Source organism: Carassius carassius, chromosome 36 (genome assembly GCF_963082965.1).
Source record: "Carassius carassius chromosome 36, fCarCar2.1, whole genome shotgun sequence".
Classification (NCBI taxonomy): domain Eukaryota; kingdom Metazoa; phylum Chordata; class Actinopteri; order Cypriniformes; family Cyprinidae; genus Carassius; species Carassius carassius.
In genome coordinates this window covers 16,623,693-16,640,943 of record NC_081790.1, presented here as the reverse complement: position 1 = coordinate 16,640,943, position 17,251 = coordinate 16,623,693, and the positions used below count along the sequence as shown (strand labels likewise).

At 38.8% G+C, this 17,251-nt stretch overlaps 1 protein-coding gene across 8 annotated transcripts in view; it reads left to right on the top strand.

Annotated features, from left to right (window-relative positions):
• Positions 1–17,251, top strand: part of LOC132117319 (pro-neuregulin-2, membrane-bound isoform-like) — a 93,227-nt gene that overhangs the window by 40,039 nt on the left and 35,937 nt on the right. For 7 of the 8 annotated variants that reach the window (XM_059526534.1, XM_059526536.1, XM_059526539.1 and 4 more), the window contains exons 2-3: positions 13,013–13,181; positions 13,998–14,116. In XM_059526534.1, coding sequence (XP_059382517.1) covers positions 13,013–13,181; positions 13,998–14,116 — 288 coding nt within the window. Of the gene's footprint in view, positions 1–4,196; positions 4,466–13,012; positions 13,182–13,997; positions 14,117–17,251 lie in introns of those variants that run through there. The other variant, XM_059526543.1, reaches the window with a different exon arrangement.

Below are 17,251 nucleotides of genomic sequence, written 5' to 3'. Positions count from 1 at the left end.
TTGTGAGGGACAGTTCCATATGCATTGGATATATCGAGCCACAGGACTGCAAGATCTCCATGGTTGCGCTTCGCATCCTCAATTATCTTTGAAATGACGCTTGTATGCTCGATACACCCTGGAACTCCTGGGACTCCCCCCTTCTGTACTGAGGTGTCAATATAATTGTTGCTCAGCAGAAAGGTGGTGAGTCTGCTTGCCAACATTCCAAAAAATATCTTACCCTCCACATTCAAAAGGGAGATGGTACGAAACTGCTTTATGCTCGATGAATTTTCCTCCTTGGGGATAAAACACCCCTCTGCAATGCTCGTCTGGAAGATGATTCCTCCTCCACACCGCCTTCAACAGCTTCCAGAGTCTCCTTCTCAACCGCTCACATTGTTTGTACACTTTGTATGGAATCCCATTGGGTCCCGGTGCTGAGCCAGCCCTTGCCCTTCTGAGGAAGTCATTGACCTCCTCCATGAGGGTTCTTGATCAGCAAACTTGATAGTTGGTTCTCCAAGTTTCATCAAGGTTTCTCCGATCTCAAGTTCGGTGCCCTTTCCTGGATCGCTATGTGTACTTGAGAGGTACTTCTCTACCTCTTCCCTTGATGCCTGAAGTTGACCCGATCTTTTGTCCCCCAGGAGCTTAGTCAAGTAGGCAAACGGGTTCCTGGTGAACTGCTCCCTCTGCTTTGCCCGCTGTCTTCGATCTCTCCTGTAGTACTCTGCTCGGCGTAAGGTTTTTATACGCTCTCTCAGGTTGTCCCGAATTTCCTTCAAAGCTGGTTTTTCCCCCTCTTCAGCTCGCCTGAATGCTTTCCTGAGCCTCCGGAGATCAGCACGAAGTTGTTTAATCTCCTTAATCCTGCGATTCTCCCTCGGTTCCGCAGGTTTTGGTTGGTGAGATCTCATCTGTTAAGTGCTATATTTTACGAACGCATTGAACACATATCGTTATGAAACTCTGTATGTGTCTTTGGCACCATGCCCTGATTGTACTCAAAAAGTATTGACATTTCTAAAAATGCTAATAACTTTTGTTTACATTAGCTCATTGTTTACATTAGCTCATAATGAGGCTGATGTTGTTAGATTCCTTGGATCTTGCCGAGAACATTGATACAAATTTTGCCATAATTGACCAAACTTTCTGTCCGCCATTTTAATTCATTTTGAAAACCTACATTTTTAAATTCCTCCTAGACCAGGGGTTCTCAAATACTACATTGAAATGTTCAAATCTGATTTGAATTTTGTGTCAAAGGTCCGGACTGGAACAATTGGTTATTAAAAAACTTGATTTTAATAAACATACATACTGTAGCATGCATAACAAATAAACATTAATTTGTTGAAAAAATAAAGTTCCCTTTGCATTATAAATGCATCAAAAATAGTGCAAAAGTGGCAAAACAATTAATTTAATAGAGGTTGACTGATAAGAGTTTCTCTCTGGCCGATGTTGATATGAAATCAGGGTATCCAATGGCCAATGATGCTGAATTTTATGGCTGATATGTTTGGAACGATTTTATATTTTTTCCCCCTTTATCTTATAAAAGAGAGTTTGAGTAAATGATTATTACAGGGCACAAGATGGTAATAGTAGTAGCCTAATTCATAGTAATAATACATGGCTCAAAACGTAAGCACCTAATCAAAACTGTTCTGAAGCATGCTTTTTGTTTATGTTTGCTGACAGACCAGTGTTTCCCACAGACTTGCAAATGCAAATTCATTCTCTGCCAGCAGGAGGCACTGTTGGGGCAGAAGCTATATAGCTGTTTCCCCGGTAATGACTGTAATCAAATTAGCTCTGTGCTCACAAATACTACTTTATCAGGCATTACAGGAAAGACGATGTCAATGGAAATGACATCGAAACTTTTCTGAAGACGGTCAGTTCTTTTCAAAGATACAGTCACATAAAAACACCTGAGCTGCGTTTTATTTTTGAAACATGCAGGGCTCAGTTTATTCAACTAAGTATAAGCCTTTTGGAAAATCAATTTGTGGCAGTTAGTTTTGATATTGTGATGGGCTGCCACAAATAATTCGATGTATGGTAAACACTGGGCACTGCTATAAGTTAGATGACCATAATCTAAGTGATAACAAATATTTTGAAAAATAAAATAAAAGAGTACTCATATTAGCGGTGAAATGTCGCCCGGTTATGTCAAACGTCATACGCTCACTAGATGTCATGACAACAAATGCCTTGAAAGAAAAGTTTGAATATCTTGCCTGCACTTTCATTTCAGACAATCTAAAAAAAAAAAAAAAAAAAAAAAAAATGATTTACAAGTTTAACATGCGTTTATCAAAATAGGAAATATAATTGGTGCTCTTGAAAAAGGAAATGGATGCGGGTCCTGAGTTTGAGAAGCACTGTCCTAAACCATTAGACCAATTTTCACCAAATTTAACTTGAATCATCTTCAGACCAAACTGGCAAAAATGTATGGATTACGTGTCGATATACAAAGCAGTTTTTGTTTATCGTACCAATGAATTTGCTGGAAAGATGGAAAGAAACTTCCTATGTGCCATTGTTACCTCTCACTCACATCAGTTTAGTAACAGTGACACCTGTTGGTCATGAGTAGTAAACCATTCATTGGTCATGAGTAGTAAACCATTCATTGGTCATGAGTAGTAAACCATTCATTAACCATTAATGTGAAATTTCCAAAAATGCTAATAATGTTTGATTGCATTAGCCTATTGTAATCAAACTGGTCTCAAAACAATCCTTGGGTCATGCCGAGATCATAGAGACCCATTTTACCATAGTCGGCCAAACTTCCTGTCCGCCATTTTGATTTATGTTGAAAACATACTTTTTAAAACTCCTCCTAGACCGTTGGTCCGATTTTCACCAAAATCAAGTCAGATCATTTTCAGAATGTGCAGACAAATACACAAAACTGTTTTTGTATAGCCCCACAACAGATTTCAGACTTGATGCTAAACTGCATCTGAGGATGTATCTCTGCAAAGCTTTGACATATTGACACCAAACTCTGTGTGTGCCAGTGTCACTTAACAGAACACACCATTATACAGCGATAAGCCATTAAATCATATTTTTAGTGTTTGTATTTATGATTTTTTTCAAACCATTTTGACTAAAATAATCTTAAAATGGTTTTAATTAGCCTACTCATCGCTGCAGTTGGTCTGATGCTTGCTTCTTGTAGTGCTTGGCCCCGTAATTGCTGCTTGTAGCTATATTTGTTTTTGTTTTTCTCTTTGTCTTTCTTTCTTTCTTTCTTTCTTTTTCTGTCGTCATGAAGAATATAGGATCCTTTCTTACCGCCTTTCCTTAAATTCTTCCTCCATTATTTTCTAATATCCTTCATATCATATCTATAATATCTTTCTTTCTTTCTTTCTTCCCTGAAAGAAAAAGAAAAGAAACAGACAAAAACAAAAAGGAAAGACGGGAATCTGTCTGTTTCCTTTCTTTTTCTTTCTTTTGTTCTCTCTTTCTTTAATTATCCCCCTCTCTTGTACCTGCTGCACAGGCATTGGAGGTATAGCTTTGTGGTATTATGTTTTCTGTGCTCTCACTAGGTTCAGAGCCTGTGATTGCGTGCTCACTGCTGGGATTCCTGACGACACTAGCAGGGAGCGACACTATCAGGAACGTGTTATAACTCGTTTACAGTAGAGGATGAGAAAGAGAGCAGGAGAGGCAGAGGGGAACACTAAAGAGAGAGAGAACAGAAGAATTGTTTTGTGTCATGTCGCACATGCATAATTGTTCAGTTATCAAATATTTTGGAATTATTGTATTTTGACCCTTTTGTGGCTGTGTCACTAAATTTTTTTTTTTTTTTTTTTTTGCTGAGTGAATGGGTTTTGTCTCCAATAGTGCTAGAGCAGTGTGTGGGGGAGAGATCAGCCAGGGGTCAGCTTAACAGAACAGCTGAAGCTCCTGCTGCCCTGAGAATGAGGGAGAACGGTAAAAAGGGACAGAGCCAAGAGGTGCAGGTGAGGCAGGAATACTTAAGCACTGTGTTGTCTCCAAGCACCAGCTCCAGGGCCTGGAACACACTGAAAGATCTGAAAGATCCAGACAGGGAATAGTTAATTGCTTGACAGGGATGGGAAATGCCTCCCTTTGCTCCCTCCCTTTCATCCCCTCCCCTTCTCTCTCCCTCTCTCTCTTTTCCACTGTCTTCGCTTCTCTATTTTCTCTCTCTCTCACCATGCTGCAAGTAGGTGTTTCTTGTGTGATGTGAGAGAGTGAGTGTATATAGGAGCCCAAACTCTCTGACAAGTTCAGAGTCTCAAGTGCGCCAGTCACACTCCCCATAGGACTACTTGTATTTTCTTTCCATTGTGGATTTACATTTTTCACTCTTGTTTTGGTACTGGCACAATGTCAGAGGGTAAGAAGAGGGAACGGAATGGGAAAAAAAGAGGAGGAAAGAAAGGACGCAAGGAGAACATAGATCCCACACAAGGTAAATAGAAAACATATGCAAGGTGTATGTGACTGTGGCAGGAGGGGGTTCTGGGGTGTGAGACATGTGAAAGAATCTCTTTCGCTGTCTTGTCAAAGCTTGCTGCATATGTTTGTCACACAGGTGGACTTCCTAAAGCAGTCAACGTGTAGCAGCATATCTAGCCTTTGTGGCGTAGGTACACAATTGTTGCATTAATATGTGTTTTGCGTGCAAGCCAGATCCCCATCCAGTTTGGCGTGCTACCGAAAGCCCTAAACTCCTACTCCAGTTTCTTATGTCACAAGCGGTAACGGCTTTTCCCAGCACTCTCAACTACACCACTCACCTGATTTCTGCATATTGTTGCCTAATGAGCTGCATTGCTGCCGAGATTCGGCCCAATTGTGAGCTGCCTCCCATAGGCTCTCATTCCTCAAGTACTTTTAAAGGACTTGTTCATATTTCTGTGCCGGTGTTAAGTCTCTACTTTTCTGCAAGTGGCTACCACACTGTTTCTCCACTGGATTGCACTTCAGGGAGATGGTTGTTACTGTGAAACCTTTTTAAACATCATGGCTTAGATTTTCTTGAATGGGGGCTGAAGATCACAAGTACCTTCTCCTTCACTCTACACTGCTGCAAGTCATGGCTTGTCACTGCAGTCTGTAACTGAGGTCAAGGAGGGAGACACAGTGGGAAAGAGGCAAATCCCCTTTTGCCTGCTCACATACCCTATTGCGCTAGTTTATGATGGGATGATTCAACCTTTTCATAGAAGGCTCCCATCTTTCCCCTGTTCCCAGGAGCATTTTATCCCTTCCAGATGGCATAGGTCTCAAATATGTTTTTGAGTAAAATATATTTTATTTAAGTTGCACATTGTAAAAAAAATCTTTGTTTAAAATGCTGTAACTGAAGCCACCCATTCACATGTCTAAATATATTCAGTCCATGCTAATTTACTCTAAACCTTACAATTCTGTCATTAGTCCATGCTCAAAAAACTAACTATTTTCCAGTGTGTCCTAGAGGAGCTATTAGGAATTGTCAAAGCTGCTCTTTTTAATCCAACCAATATGCATTAGTTCTGGTTGTCAGTTCAGTTTAAAAAAAATTGATGGTATGTTAAGTCGGGATTCAAACCTGAGTCTCCATTCAGAGTTCCTTGGGAGATTCACCTTGGTATGAAACTCCTCAATTACATTACCAGGTGTAGACAAGGAGGCACAGTTTTGTGTCTTTCTATCTCCAATACCTTCTACCCCCCACCACTCATTCATTTACAGACATGTCTGAGTCTTTCAGTGTCCGATCTCTTGAGGTTGGTGTTCCATACCCTGTGTGCCCTGAGGCTTGATCTGAGGGGGACTCCGAAAGAGAGAGAATTGTGTTGCCTAGCTTTTATGTGGTCCTAGTTTCTGTCGTTTAACACGCTTGACCTCACAATACTAACACAGGTGTAATTTAACATAGTGTGCTTGTACTTTTGTAAGACATAACATTGTATAGACTGTGGTTTTCTCACCTGCCTGTGATCACAGATATTCGTAAAAGTGTGTGTGATGTGGTACAGAAGAACAGTTTCTCAGGGCGAAGTTAATCAACTGTGCTGTGTCTACGGAAACAAAGCGCAGCTCTGAATAAAAAAATAAAAAAAAGTGCCCAGGAGAAGTTTTATACAGTGCCTCTTGAGAAAGAAGATATTTGTTAAACCTGTGTGTAGCTGTGTTACTCTGGTTTAGTTTACACTATACCTTCTTGCTAAATTTAACCGGGTCCTGATTTAGCTCAGTTCTGATTTTGAAATGACATGAAAGAAAAGCGGGAATCATGAGTGACTTAAAGTGCTTACTGAATAACAGAATATGGATGGCATGCCAGAAATTGCATGCTTTACACTGTGATCTATTTAAAAAACAACCAAAAGGATTTCAAACTATACACACATTTTTGAAGTGATTGATTGTGCTAACATACGGCTATATTTGGCATACGCGCAATGAAACCAATTGCCAAGACCACACATGCATATGGCTTTCTGTCATTGTGTCTGAGTAATAAACCACATTTTTATTTTATACACCAGAATATCTGGAAATTGTGTTTCTGGATATGTCAACACAGATATCCTGCTGAGTTTTTTTTGACTGTGAGCTCTAAATAACAGTTGATTTTATTTAGTCTTTAAAAAAAATTGTGGCAAGATAGGAATTGCTGAGACCTGAGCATGTTCCACATTTTCTCTTCAGGTCTCTTCAGATTTTCAGTGATAATTTTAAAGTTGGTCTTATCTTGTTTATATTACGTGTTTAAGGGAGGAAGAGGGAAACATAACAGGGGTTTTATGTGATGAATCATATATTTACATATGATTCTTATTTTGGATATTATAACTGGTGAATCGTATCTCATCGGCAACATACGGGCGACACGTTGGCCGTGGCTGTTCATGACGGTTGAATCACACATCTTGTTAAGCCGCAAGAGAGAGCACAATATCTCCTCAGGCTATGGATATTTAATGTTCCTAAAAAAACAGGAATTGCTCTCTGTAACAATGAGTATGTGTGAATCTTGTGTGCGTGTGGGTAAGAGCTTGAACATACTACTTGTACAAAAGGTATATCCCCATGTGAGGAAATATACTGGACATGTTGGGGATTCCCATGACAGGACGTTTTTGCTTTGCATTGTTTATTTGTGTACCATTTTAGCATTCAGAAGTGTTTCTGTTTCTAAAATGGATGAGGATGATAAAGTATTTTAGGATCATGTTTGGCACAAAAGAAGGAGCACCTTCTTTACTTGTAAAGTAAGCATTTTGTCAAAATTGTTCAGATTGTTATGATCTTGTCACTTTTTTTGTGTGGTTCAGTACATATAGAATTTTGTTCAATAACTTTTTAAATGCATTGTTTTAAAATCAACTGACTGCATTGACATTTCAGTATAAACGGCATTTTTTTTAATGTAAATTTGGTTTAGTATAGATTACTCCTTGTGAAGATATTAATGTAATTTTGGGAGGAGTTCGCCAATCTAATCTTCCAGTTAATATCCAAGTATAAAAACCAGTCTCTTAACTCTTCCGTTGTTAGTTCTTTCGGCATCCCTCCTCCTCCCCATCTCCATATTTTTATACATATTTATCTTTCTGTCTATAGGGGGCGTTAGTGGAGCTCGATTAGAATAGTGTCTCTGAGCCCTCCCTTGCAAACATCAAGTCAAATCTGTTTACCACCAATGCTAAGATTATATAGGGACAAACTCGTTGAATCCGTTTTGGGGGTAATGCATTACAAGTAACGTGAATTTTGTAATCAGATTACTTTTTTTTTTCAAGTAACTACTTAAGTAACTATATTTAATTTACAAGAAAATATCTGAGTAAATTTTTTTTAAATGTAATTTTAAATTCTGTCTTTTAAAATACTTTGTTTTTCTATATATTGACTGACAGCTCTTTCTCTTGAGAGGCGTTTTATGTGCTGTGTAAACATGGTTGCTGTAGATCTAGACTAAATGTGAACATGCATTTACTCATCTCTCTTGCACCAAAACATATTCTCTTTTTCTCAAAATTATATATATATATAAAAAAAAAACAGTGAAAGGCAAACTCAGAATATGACGCAAACCTGCAATAATTAAATGTTAAATAACACAAATATCCTTTAAGTATATTTAAGTATGTCTTTGCTGCTGACCTTCGATGATCCAGTTCAACAATATGAATGAGCAAAAATGGCTTTAGGTAAACACTGCTTTTGTTGAATTAATATCACATGTGTTCGATTGCTGAAGTAAAAGTGTTGAACTGCAATACATCAGCACATCAGACGGGTCTGTTTTATGCCGTTTACTTATTTTACTTTTGGTGTAAATGTACTTTTACGTTTGCCAAAAATATAACTTTTTTTATATTAAAACAAACAAACAAGCCCAGCCCAGATGAGACAAAGTAATGCAAAAGTAATGTAACACATAGCAAATAGTAATGCAATTAGTTACCTTTTTGGGGTGTAAAGCAATATTGTTATACATTACTTTTAAAAGTAACGTTCCCTAACACTGATCCTTATTCACCAAACTTTATTTGTTTAGTGCGATAAATGTCAAACTATTACTGATGGGAAATAAAATTGTATTACAGTGTTGAATTAGGCAGCAGAATATTAAATGTTGATCAAATGATGAAGAACAGGCACAATTGTGTTGTCTGCATTTCAAAGTACATTTTCATATGTCTGCATCCCAGTTGTGCAGGAATGCAGTACAGTACCGGTAAATTATGTCAATTTGTGGTGGTTTTCTGCATCCTCTGAAGGGGAAAAGACCTTGTGCCATGCAGTATATGCTCACCACTGAATTTTTGCATAAAATATTTGCAGAATTCCTTGAGTGAGCTAGGTGCTTAAACAACAGATGATGCTTGCTGTTCCTTCTTACTGAATTCCCCCAGAATATTATTCAGTATGTTAGCGATTAATTTAGCATTGTCATATGAAAAGAAAAATAAAGAGCCAAATTCCATTTCACAAGGATCTTTCTCTGTTGTGAAATATGTCTTGATGAATTGAAGTTTATGTGGCTGTTTTATACCAAGCACATGCTTGCTCAATTGCAACTCTACTTTAGAAGCAGTTTCATAATGATATGCAAACATGTTTGATATTATTTCATGTACTCACTTTGCCAAAAAAACTTAGAAAGAGAAAAACACTTTAACACACACACGTATAATCAGTATGGATATATATATATATATAGTCTTAAAGACTTTATCCAAACAAGATATGTGTCATAACATGAAAGTGGAAATAAACGTTCGGTTCCTTGGAAACAGCGGGAAGGCGAAATAAATGCGATTTGTGCCGTGGCTTGATAGCAAAGATTGTGCGGTTTATAGTTTTTTTCCATAATCCTCCCCTTTCTCCTAACCACAGGATGATTTCGCCAGCTTAAACTGAGCTTTGGCACTGTCCCTCAGGTTATGCATTTCCAAGCCACTTCTGAATTACAGGCAGGGCCACTGAGACAGTGTCATGCGTCTTGTAAAAGTGTGACAGTTGTGTTAGAGCTTTGATGAAATACGCTACCTGAGGGGTGGTATGGAGAAATAATCTACATGCTCAGGAAGTGCAAACAAACAGTAGCAGAAGCCGCATTGCTGTTAAGTGAGCAATAAACGCTAAGAATAATGGTTTTCCATCCCTGTTGGTCATTATTCAAGCTGTGTATAGCTTTATTCTTCTTCAAATTGAGACATAATAATGCTTGATATATCACGCACATGTGGCATTAGTTATGACTTGCCATTTAAGTATGATCTGACAGTTTTCAGCGCCTAGTTTATTAATAAACACCATACTTCTGTTTGATCTTCTTTATGAGGTTGAATACTCTAGAATGACTCTGTCATGGAGCATGACTGTATTAAGCTCAGAGTATTACTCTTGAGTTGGGAAAACATGAAGCGTACAAATCAGACACCCCACCCTTCTTATCTGAACATGGGCAAGTATCACCCTGCATTTACAAAAGCAACTCGGAACAAGATGCCTCATGTCAGTCATTCTCGACAGAACCCTCACATACATGTCATGTGCTTAACCGCGACCTCCTTGACACCCGATTCGGCCCCAAAGGAACCTACTTAGGTGTTATGCTCAAGTATGCATCAGTTACTCACACTTTCTTCAGTAAAATCGCATTAACGAACGTTGTGCAGTGTGTAATGCAAAACACACACTTACTCCGCTTGAATTCATCATAAGCTGTGTTGCACAAAACAGTCAATCCAAATTCATGCTGAGTAATGATGCAGGTGCCCTGAGCTTAGGGTGAGAAAAAGTAACACTATGGACGGAAAAAAGGCCTTAGGCCTTACATAATAAAATTGGTTTAGTTCTCATAAAGGCTCAGACAACAAAGTTTTCAGTTTGTTTTTTCATCTGACTTTCTGTTGAGTATCATGAAATCCAACTCCAAAGACATTTTCTTTTTTTCTCAGTCAGTGTTGATGTTTGTTTAGTCATTAAACATCTTTAACTTTTCTGTTTAATTAAAAGAAAACTGTGCTTATTGACTTCAAGAGGTTTTCAGGCGATTAATCAGTATGGTTTCATTCAGCACAAATATACAGGGAGATTACAGTGTCTTTAAATATTTGTACAAAGAATAGCGTTGCTGGCACACTGTATCCCATCAGTCTAATGGCCTCTGAGGGGTAACGACAGCAGAGAGCATTAAATGGTGTGGAGCAGAACCACATCGAACGGACACTTGGCGGTTTTTCTGAGAGAATGCGCATCACTAGAGGCTGTCATGGGAAACCTGAGACGTTATTCGACTGACAGTACAATCCAAACATTGTGCCAGATACTGTCATGTTACTTCGAGCTACGCAACATCAGAACAGACTGCATCATTCAGCCATGAAAGCAGACGTTCAGATAAAACAGCTGCCTTTACTGGGACAGAGAAGTGGGACAGTAGTTCCAAAATTAGGATGACTGTTGGTTATTTAAAAAACCGCTGTCAAGATTCTAATTGATGTTAATGCTTTTGTGTTCTCATCTGTTTATTTTTTGATGCTTGCCATCGTTTGCAATAAAAGCTTAAGGCTTTAATTGGGTATTGATCATGTGCGTTTTCAAGTAATAAAGAGACAGCCATTGTAAAAGTGTAAGTGCCTCCATGGATTCACTTTGGGAAGGCCCAAAGAACTACACCAACTCCTGCCCAAGCCTTGGGGCAGCATGCACCCTTCTCTCATCCAGGACAGTACGGTACAGCCAAAAAGCATCGCCCAGTTCTGCCCTTTGGATGTGGAACCGCAACTCTTTGAAGCCTTGTGATTGCTGTCTGAGTCTACATTAATCGCATGATGCATTTCCTGAGTGACTATGCATGACAGCGTCTGGGCATGTGGCGGCCCACATGTAAATTCACCTCCTTTCAGCGCTGTTGTCCTCTATTCTGTCGGTGTTTTGACTGTTGTCTAAGATTGGGTGTCTCTTTAGGCTTTATCAAGGCATAATTTCAAAATATGTGTTAAAGACAAGCTAAGTCTCTCTGCTTTCGTCTTGAACATTGGTGTTTTGACGACATGCGTTTTCAAAACAAATATATTCAAGGTCATTTTCTAATTCTAGAAGATTGATTTGGGATTTAAAGTCTCTGGATTGGATTTTGTTCTTTAGAGTAAGTTTAGCTAATAAGTTATAAGATGAAGTCACCAAATCGTGAATAATAACAACCCTAATTTATAGGATTTCCTTGAATAGTGAGACAAATACTGTTGATTTGAAACAAAGTAGTTAATTTAGACTACTAATGTGGTCATTATCTTTTTACATTTATAACTAATTTTTTATTTATTTAGAGCAGTAGACTATTTTTGGCACAAAACAATGCGTGAACAATCAAATAAAAAACAAAAAACGATAAACTCGAATACACACTACTTTATTATTACTTTATATTACTTTAGTATGAACCGAACTGAAAACTCCAACGCTTCCTATCAAAGGGAGAGAAACGTTTAGCGTTGTAACGTTTTGAATCAGATTTGGATCAGACGTATTAACACTTTGACACAACTACTTAGTATGAACCAATTCACTAAAATGAATCAGCCTTTCTAATGCTTTATGGCAGTGAGAGAGATCTTTAGCGCAAACAAATTCACCTGAATGAATTGGACATATAAACGCTTCGACAGAGAGGACTGCCTAAACCAATTCTCTAAAAATGAATCTGAAAAATGAACGCTAAACATGAGAAAGGACCATTTAGGAGAGCACATTTGTTTATTTCCTCAGTTTGTGCGCAACACAACATGATATTTAAAAATATGTTTAGGCTAGTGCTTTGTCAAGTAACACTGCTACTTTGGTTATAAAAAAAGCTAACTCGTTACTCGGAAACCTTGAAAAAAAAAAAACAATGCATATGTAATGTTAAAAAGATAGTTCACCTCAAAATTCAAATTTTGAGAAGAATTTTGATAACCAAACAGGTGACAGTAGCCATTGAGAATTTATTTCTAAATATTATGGAAGTCAATCGCTACCGTCAACTGTTTGTTTAACATTCATTAAAATGTCTTCTGTATTTATACAAGTGGAGGGTAAGTAAATGATGAAAGTATTTTCATTTTTTTGGGTGAACTATAACTTTAAGTTAGTAGTGCTGCTGCTAGTGTAGTTAGTTACCCCCAATACTGCATATGAATTCTGTTCTTAATTTCAGCATGTCCACGTGTGTGGTTGAGTTCATAAAAGGGAAGTGGAGCACAAAATGCAGGTCTTTTAGCGCTGTAAATGTGCTGCATTGATCCCTGAATGCAGAGAGAGCTCAGAGCTGAAACGTAGAGAGAACTGCCTCACACTGCCAGTGTCTCTGGTGACATCATCTGGCCAGCTAAAAGACTTTTCTGGATTTTTCTCTCTCTGCGTCCCTCCCTTATTTTCTGCTCCATCACGGCATCAACCCTACTACATGTTGATTTTAAAAAAAGTACTTATAACACAATATTCTTTCTTTCTCCCTGTTGTTCAGATGCTCCTCCCTCACTGAGGCGCATGAAAAATCCTGTGTTGGTGAACGAAGGAAGCAAGCTGATTGTGAGGTGTGAGGCCTACGGCAAACCCACCCCGGAGTACAAGTGGTACAAAGATGGCACTGAACTGAAGAAGAGCAAAGAGATCAAAATTTCCAAGAAAGGCAGGTGAGTCAGCATGTCCACTGGCACACACCAGCAGAACCCAACCTCCAGTTCTAGACATTTAGCAGATGTTCTAAGTGTAGATCGTGACCTTCACATAAGTCAAGAGCTTTATCCTTATGGGCAGTGTCCTAAAGACTGCCAGTGCCCTTGTAATTAATGTGAAGTGTTTCAGCATGCATGTCTATTATATTGTTAATGACACGATTAAAGAAATAGGTCACCAAAAATGAAAACTCTGCTTAAAACAGTGTTATTTGTTTAAAATGATCTCGGCCGGTATAAGTTGGTCTCCCTCATCTGATGGGAAAGCTGGTTTACCAACATGTGGGTTCAAAGATTCTCTAAAATATAATTGCTTAAAAGGATAGTTCATCCCAAAATGATTTTTTCTCATCGTTTACCCACCCTCATGTCGTAAGAAGATATTTTGAAGAATGCTGGTCATCAAACAGCTGATGGTCCACAATGACTTCCACAGTATTTCTTTCCCTACTATGGAAGTCAATGGGGACCAACAAACTGCCTTTAAAATAATCTTCTACAGTTAAGACAATATTAAGAAATGATCTAAGGGTAAAGGAGATTTTTGACTAATTGCACTGATTCATTGGTCAGGTTCTTCACCATTTGTGGACGCAATGTGAAGCTCACTGGGATTCTCAGAGTGTCATATGTCTCTGTTTTATCTCTGTTTAAAGACTTGAAGTGAGCTCTAATTTATACAGAGGGTTTCTCTGGAGAGTTTCTCCTTTTTACATTTTTTATAGTGGAATCGTTGACTCTTTCTCCTGTTTCTGTCTGTCTGTCTTCTTGAAGGAAAACTTCCAAAGTTCAGATCAGCAGTGCAAAGCTGGAGGATTCTGGGAATTACACATGTGTGGCAGAGAATATTAAGGGGAAGGACAACGGCACTAGTACAGTTCATGTACAAAGCAGTAAGTGAAAACTTTTCTTTAAAGTCAGAGATCAGCGTGAAGGAAGACAAGAGTGTGTCTTTGCTGATGGGCTGCCAAATATATACATTCTTTTTTGCTGACAAATGTACTGTGGTGAGAGATAGACATGCACAAGATCAAAACATGGGCAAAATACTCAACAACAAGCGTGTGTGTGTGTGTTTATGTCAGGGTTTTGCACATATCTGTAAGTGCATAGTTGGCTGCTCTTCCAAGTTAAGATTACTCCAGGTATCTCACCCCTGATAGAAAATCTAGTTCAAGCTGGTATCTGGGTTTTAGAACATGGAGACTAGTTTCTAGCTGGTCCAAAATAGTTATCAGTTGGTCTGTAGCTGTATCATGTTCTCAAAACCAGCTTGACCACCTTAAATTGGTGTAAACAGCTGGTATCTGATTTGTGGCGGATCAAGAACGTGTTCTGAAACTCAGTTAAGATGGATTTTCCAAAAGGAATGACTTATACTTCACATGCCTTTTTTTACATTGTGCATTTTTGTAGTTGCGTGTGGAGGTTTAAAGCAGTAGGAGGTTGGGAGAGGTGCGTGCATATGAGTGTTTGTGTATGTTTCACTCTGATTGTTTGTCGGCATGTCAGGCGCCCCAGAACAAGTCTCACAGTGTCACGGCAGCCAACTTGTGCGCACACACACACACAGGTACAAGGAAGGTGGAGGCAAGACCAAGCCCATCGGAGGTGGTGTGGCCCCAGGCTCGGGGAGGGGCCCGCCCCCAATACAGTCCTCATAAAGTGAAAAAAAAAGTGTGCAACATAGATCAACAACCTGAATGAGGCCACCAGCAATGAAGCTCTCAAGTGTCCAGGGGAGAAACATAAATCTAGCAGCCTAGGAAATACCTTCAACTGATTGTTTTATACACTGTTCTCCCAGACTCCTACTTTCTGACTGTGCAGAAAAGGACGATTCTAGTGTTTCAGTCTCAGGGGGGATCGGGCCCCACCTGAGCAGGACCTGATGTGACTCAGAGGAAGATTTTTTTGCTTAAGTCTGTGAGGTCACAAGTTCAACTCTTGCTGTAAAGAGATAATTATGAGATAAAGTTAAAAATAGCAAGTACTTTAAAGTCTCATAAGTTGCAGTTATGAGAAATAAAATCATAACTGTAAAATATAGGGACATGTAATGCTGAATCATGAGACATAAAACCACGTTGTGAGAAATAAATCCAGAGAATAAATTACGAGAATCTTGTAACTGTGAAATATAGAGTCACAATAAGATTTGTTATGGGTAACAAATAAGATTCCATTAGTTAATGCAAGTTAAAGCATTAACTTAAAACAATACAGTATTTATTATTTTTTCACTAAAGTTAATTAATAAAAATACTGTTTGCTCCGTTCCATTTAATAATATTAGCAGACACATCCTTTGATAATGTATTAGTAAATATTGAAATCGTCATTAAGATTAATAATTGCATAAGAAGTATTTTTCATCAGTTCATGTTAACTGTGTATTATGAGATTAAGTCACATTGTGAGATATAAAGTTGCCATTATGCGAAACAATGTTGCAAATGCAAAGAAGGTGAGATATAACGTTGAATTGCGAGACAAATCTACATTGTGAGATACAAAATTGTAGTTGCAAGAAACAAGTGTTGCAATTGCTGGATGGTGAGATATAAAGCTAGACAGCAAAGCATAAAGCCATTTTGTGAGAAATAAAGTCGCAATTATGAGAAAATTTTTTGCAAATTCTAGATGTAATATCATTTTGTAAGATTTAATGTCGAAATTAACAGTTGTAGTCAACTCACACTGTGACTTTTTAAGTATCTGACTAATATCTCAAGGTCACAGTTAGGAAATTAAAAATATTTATAAAATATATATATATTTTTTTTATTGTGAGTTGGAGGCAGACTCCCATATTTTTATCAGTATTTTTGGTTATTTCATCGGAGTCCAGGATGTTTGGAAAAGACGGTGCAAATTATGGGAAGTTCTTGTACCATTTGTACAATGCTCATGTTGAGGAGAACACAGGCTTTTCATTTATTCCAGTCGCTAAGGAGATTGATTTCTTCCAGAGGTCATCAGTTGAACAGCTACTGTTGAGAAAGTCTATGCTGTTTTGGGGGCCTGCGGCAGCTGTACGCACCGGTGCTATCTGTGAATCTGCCTGAGAAGAAGAACAAGAGATGGAGAGGTCGATAGGGAAAAGAAGCATTGGGTCGGGGAGGCGGTGTAAAAGAAGGAAAGAGAGGGAAACGGAGAGAAAGATGGAGGGAGAGCAGAAGAAAGAGCGATAAAGAGGAGAGCCAGATGCTTTGCAGAGGCAGCTTTTTCAAACCCATTTCGTAATGCAGTTGTAGATCGACAGTTCTCTCCAGGCATTTGGCCAATCGCGTGCTGCCTCTCACTCTGCCGGCCAATCAGATCGCTGGTTGATTTTTGTCACTGCTGCACTGCTGGTATGACACAGGAAATTAATCTCTTTCTTCATAAAGGCTGTTTTTCATCACACACCTCCCTTTTAAACAACTCCAGTAAACACACACATGCGTATTTTGGCTCTTCCAGCAAGACGTTTAACAAGATAAGTGAGCTGAGTAATTGGACTCATTAATTATAGCTAATCAGGGCTGAAGTTATGGCTGTTCAGGGGAGGTGAGATGAGGGGGTCCAGAGACCCTGTGACCTTGGAACTACATTTAATAAAGACAAACAACAGACAATTTAAGAGCCCACCCCCTTCCCCGGGGGGCCTCCGAAACACTGCTTCTTCTGTCTGTGCAACAGGGCCATGATAGCCGACTCTCAGATCAACGCCACAGCGCTGTCACCCTTCACTGCCTGCTGCTCCCGTGTGTTTGTGTACGTGTCCGTGTTGAAGGTGACTCTGGTTTATCAAAGCATTGTGGTGTAACAGGTCACCAGTCGGGTGTAGCGGGACATGAAAAGGTCAGAAGGTTAAGTTGTGGACGAATACTTAGTGGGAAAACAATCAGCCTGTACAGACAGCAGTATTAGTTTTACAAATGTACTGTCGCACCAAAACATCCTTATGCCCTGCAATATTATCTTATCTCATATTAAACAATATCGTGTAGATTCATGTTCATAAGCTAGGCATACAAACCTCT